This window comes from Larimichthys crocea, unplaced genomic scaffold (assembly GCF_000972845.2).
Source record: "Larimichthys crocea isolate SSNF unplaced genomic scaffold, L_crocea_2.0 scaffold4332, whole genome shotgun sequence".
In the NCBI taxonomy this organism is placed as follows: Eukaryota; Metazoa; Chordata; class Actinopteri; family Sciaenidae; genus Larimichthys; species Larimichthys crocea.
In genome coordinates this window covers 368-5,009 of record NW_020855639.1, presented here as the reverse complement: position 1 = coordinate 5,009, position 4,642 = coordinate 368, and the positions used below count along the sequence as shown (strand labels likewise).

General features: G+C 40.8%; 1 protein-coding gene across 1 annotated transcript; it reads right to left on the bottom strand.

The window, feature by feature from the left end:
* Positions 1–1,095: 1,095 nt before the first annotated feature.
* On the bottom strand, positions 1,096–4,243 carry si:ch211-120k19.1 (mpv17-like protein). The gene is made up of 5 exons (XM_027276540.1): positions 4,186–4,243; positions 3,579–3,922; positions 1,930–2,000; positions 1,772–1,801; positions 1,096–1,636 (listed from the first exon to the last, which is right to left on the bottom strand). The coding sequence occupies exons 2-5, from the start codon at positions 3,910–3,912 to the stop codon at positions 1,517–1,519; spliced, it is 555 nt and encodes a 184-aa protein (XP_027132341.1). The 5' UTR covers positions 3,913–3,922; positions 4,186–4,243; the 3' UTR covers positions 1,096–1,516.
* Positions 4,244–4,642: the final 399 nt, after the last annotated feature.

Below are 4,642 nucleotides of genomic sequence, written 5' to 3'. Positions count from 1 at the left end.
TGTAACCTGCTAAAGTTATTTAGCACCGTGCAGGTGTGTCAGTCCTTGGTTTGGGTATCATTGTTACATCCACGTCTGTGCTGCCGTGTTGTCTCCTCCCCTCCTTGTGTTTCTCCCTCCCTCCTAGGGGCGGGTCCCTGACACAGGCAGCTGCTGCAGCACACACCTGAGGCTCATCTTCAATTAACCTCCTGCTGAAATACACCAGTTCTCCATCCACTCTTCGCCAGATCTTTACAGTTTCCCCCGTGGTAACTTATCAGGTTCCCCTTCGATTTGACTTGTACTTCCAGTGTTTTTGATACTCCTTGTGCTTTCCTGGTCTTCCTGTGTTTTTTCCCTCACTGTGTTCCTGCCTTGTTTTTTGACCTTGAGCTCCCTGTGCTACAGATCACCTACCCCTGCTCAGCAGCTGCCAACCCGGACCCGCTCCTCTCCCGGACCCTTACCCCACCGTCGTCCTCTCCCCCCTTTTTTGTGTCTCCCTGAATAAACACATCACCACTTGTGAACTCAGCGTCCGCCTCTTTGGTCCAATTTACCACCTGTCGTCACAGAAAGATCTAGCCACAATGGACCACATGGACGCTGATGCTCTTCAGCACACCGTTACCAGCCAAGCTTACACACGTGGACAAAATTGTTGGTACCCTTCGTTTAATGAAAGAAAAACTCACAATGGTCACAGAAATAACTTCAATCTGTAAAAAGTAATAACAAATAAAAATTCTATTAAAATTTAACCAATGAAAGTCAGACATTGCTTTTCAACCATGCTTCAACAGAATTATTTAAAAAAATAAACTCATGAAACAGGCCTGGACAAAAATGATAGTACCCCATAAACTTAATATTTTGTTGCACAACCTTTTGACCTTTTGAGGCAATCACTGCAATCAAACGATTTCTGTAACTGTCAATGAGACTTTTGCACCTCTCAGTAGGTATTTTGGCCCACTCCTCCTGCGCAAACTGCTCCAGTTGTCTCAGGTTACATACGTTGTTTTTGGTGCCTGTTTGTTTCCCAGATATATTAGTGTGTGTGTGAATGGGTGTATAAGAGGCATTAACTTAAAGAACTTAACTTAATAATACTGCTGCTACTACTACTGCTACTACTAATAGTATTACTGCTACTACTACTACAACAAAAGTTATTTACATGATTGTACAATCTGAATGAATACAATGTCCTTAATTAAACCTTTATTACTTTTATTGGTTAAAAAAATGTCAACAAAGTTAATATGACATAATGAAAGTGTGAATTCAATAGCTCTGTTCTCAGAAGGACAGATCACACCGATATGATTCAGCACTCTAATTCACATTTGTATACATTATTTAGGAAACCTTGTTTCCTCTAATGAATCTAATGACAATGCAACTGGATTCCTCCCTTAAATTAGTTTATCTATGTATCTAATGCCATTATTTGTTTTCACACGATATGCACAGAAAAATAATACTTTGAAACAGTTACAGTGTACAAGAGCTTGCATCATGGAGGCGAGGTTTATTCGACTTTGTGGCCATGCTGCTGTCTGAGGTGACACAGGTAGATTGTGAAAGTCAGTGCGATGCCTCCGAGAAACACTGTCCGTGCTACAGGGGGGACCAGGGCAAAGTTCACTGCCTGAGGAGGTGGAAGACATGAAAAGAAAATGGATATGTCATTTCACGTCTGTGTATATCTCTATGTGTACATATCTGAGCATCTGTGTGCTGACACAAAGTGACCAATGATAGGACAGATACATAAATATCTCACCTGCATTGTTGACCAATATACCACTCCAGTCTAAAGAGAAGAGCAGAAGACATACTCATATAAACAGACATACAGAGATTGATTACATTGTATTTTGCTATAATAGAATAAATAATAAATAATAGTCTAATGAGGGCAACCTTTGACTTTGTATATACCTTGTAAGATGTCCAGAATTTCTGTCTCCAGTCTTCAAGCGGGTCATCTTTCTTTTCAAGTAAACTTAAACCTAAAAGACAGAGATGGATGTTAAATGTTTTATTAATTCTTTTTAAAAAGTGTTTTAATATTCAAAGTTAAATGTATAAAACTGCAGAGCTTTATTTTCTGCATGCAAACTTACATTTCACCTGAACATGCAAAGCAAACATACCACTTAATATTTAGTATTTGGAAACACTTTCCAATAATAAATGAACAATGACTATTTATTGAATATAATGAACTTAAGTGGGTTTAAATAAATCATGTGTTCCCCTTAAAATAAGTAACAAATTAGTGCTGCAGCTACAATTTAGGACACCTGTGGGATGAATAAAGTGAAAAATGTTGCAGGTACTCAGGTTGAGGCAGTTTTTGTTTACCCTGTACACCAATGACTGCACTAGCCCCTCACCTGTCACCACATACATTAAATACTCTGATGACACTGCCATACTGTTTTAAGCTATCAGGACTCCATCTCCCACTTCACACAATGATGCACCAACAATCATCTTGAACTGATCATCAACACTTCCAGCATCCACAGCTCAGCACACAACTTCATCCATCAAATACCTCGGACTCACCCTGGACAAAAAAAACTGAACTCTGATCATCATACCACTGACATCCACAAACGCTGCCAACAAAAACTCTCTGCCATCCGCAAACTCTAAGCACTTTCTGCTGCCCCCCAACTTCTGTTATTACTCTACAAGAGCATAGTCCAACCCGTCCTCCTCTACTGTTCAACCTGCTTCTATAACATGTTAACTACCTCAAATAGGAACACACTAACACACATTACACACCACGCCTCCAAAATCATTGGTCTCCCCACCCACAATCTCTCAGACCTCAACAATAAAGCCAATACACGCAGAGCACTCAGTATAGCACACGATCCCAGCCACCCCTTCAACTCATCATTCGTACTGCTACCATCGCGACGCAAATACAGGACCCTGACCTGTAAACGTGCTCACTATGGCATGAGCTTTGCTATAGCATCCCTAAACAAAGCACCCTGGTAACCACCGTAGGGGGTGCTACGCACAGGGCAGGGAGGGTTGGATGTGTTTAAATGTGCTAAATGTGCTGCATTGAATGTATATTCTTGTTGCTATGTCGGGGTGTCTCTATGTATCTTGAATCTATGTATGTATGTCTGAAAGCCATGTACAGGCTGCGGAAACAAATTTCCTGTAAAGGACAATAAAGTATCAATCTATCTATCTTTATTGGTGGTTTGTCAAAATGTCTTAGGTTGATGGAGTAATTGGGTCTCATTTTATCTACAGTATGTAGAAGCTTGACAATTATTTTGATTTCAGTTATAGTCCAAGACATTATTATTATTAACTTAAAATGATTAGGGTACTGTAAACTCATAAATCAAGTGGTACTACATGGTACATAAGTGCAGAGCTGAGAGGGAAATGAAACAGCTGAGACTGTTGGGGGAAAAATAGTGTTCAAGAAGGTGACAGCAGCACAACAGACACCAGATTTTCTAAATTAAAATATGAGACATAAACAGAGCCACACATATTGTTAGGAATAAGCACAACAAATGACCTAAATAGGCTTATAACACACTTACCAATATAAAAGGCACTGATGGTGAGAGGAGCTGCGACCAGCTGATCTATGACAACTTTCCCTGTCACTGCCTTTACTCCGCCCCCTGGCAGCATCCTCTCCAGCCATCTGAGCCAGTGGTAGTTGAAGTTGGCATGGAAACAGAAGCCGACAGTCGCCACTCGAGCTGTCTGACACCAGTCGATGCCAGCTCGATCCTCCGATGTGGATCCTGCAGTGTGATTCCCACCCAGCACACTCTGCTGTATGAGGTCAGCAGAAGCAAACAGCGTTGTGTATCCCAGGATGTTACTGATGTACGGGTGAGCCTTGAACACAGTCCAGGCCCGGTTCATGGTGATAAATCTGATCAGGGAGAGGATTAAAGCTGAATGAATTCATGACAAAGCCACTGGGAATGACTGCTTTACATAATAGGATAATAGGACATAAGATTTTAAATCAATGTTCAAATTAAACAGATGTTTAAGGAAATTAAGCACAATTAATGGCATGATCAGTTAGAAAGCACACAACATAATGGTGCTCATACATGTCATACAGAAACTGCTATCTTACGCTGCTGCACTATAAATTCTGGCTTTTATCTACAAAGCAGTTAAACCTACCTTTCAGTTCTCTTCTTAACCCTCTCCTTAAGTGTACAAAACCAAAGACACACTGGCCAATTGGTTCTGTTGGATGAGGAGGAGCTGTGATGAATCTACAAGTGAGTGAGGTCTCAGTCTCGGGTCAAAGTTCTGCCACTGTTGCAGAGACTGACTGTGATAAGACTTATCAGCCCGCTGGAGAGGAATCTGAGAAAACACCACATGTGAGGAGCAGTAAAGAAATGACCTACACAGCAAAAATCTGCAGCAAACAGTATAGAAGTTATGAGAAATGAAAAACACCTGTCAAGCTTTTATACTGAATCCATACACACAAAGACAGCAGCTTAGCAGTGTGGATGAAGTTATTGCACACGTTGTTTTTATGACACAGTGTGATTTATTATACCCCTTATACCTCGTCACTTGAGTAATTTTCCGTAATATCTGTGTGCAACAATAAATGTCACTTACC

Coding starts and splice junctions, on each gene's coding strand:
- si:ch211-120k19.1 (XM_027276540.1), bottom strand. CDS start 3,912: ATGAACCGGGCCTGGACTGTGTTCAAGGCTCACCCGTACATCAGTAAC. Junction 1,802..1,929: donor AATTCTGGACATCTTACAAG/GTATATACAAAG, acceptor TCTTCTCTTTAG/ACTGGAGTGGTATATTGGTC. Junction 1,637..1,771: donor TATATTGGTCAACAATGCAG/GTGAGATATTTA, acceptor CCACCTCCTCAG/GCAGTGAACTTTGCCCTGGT.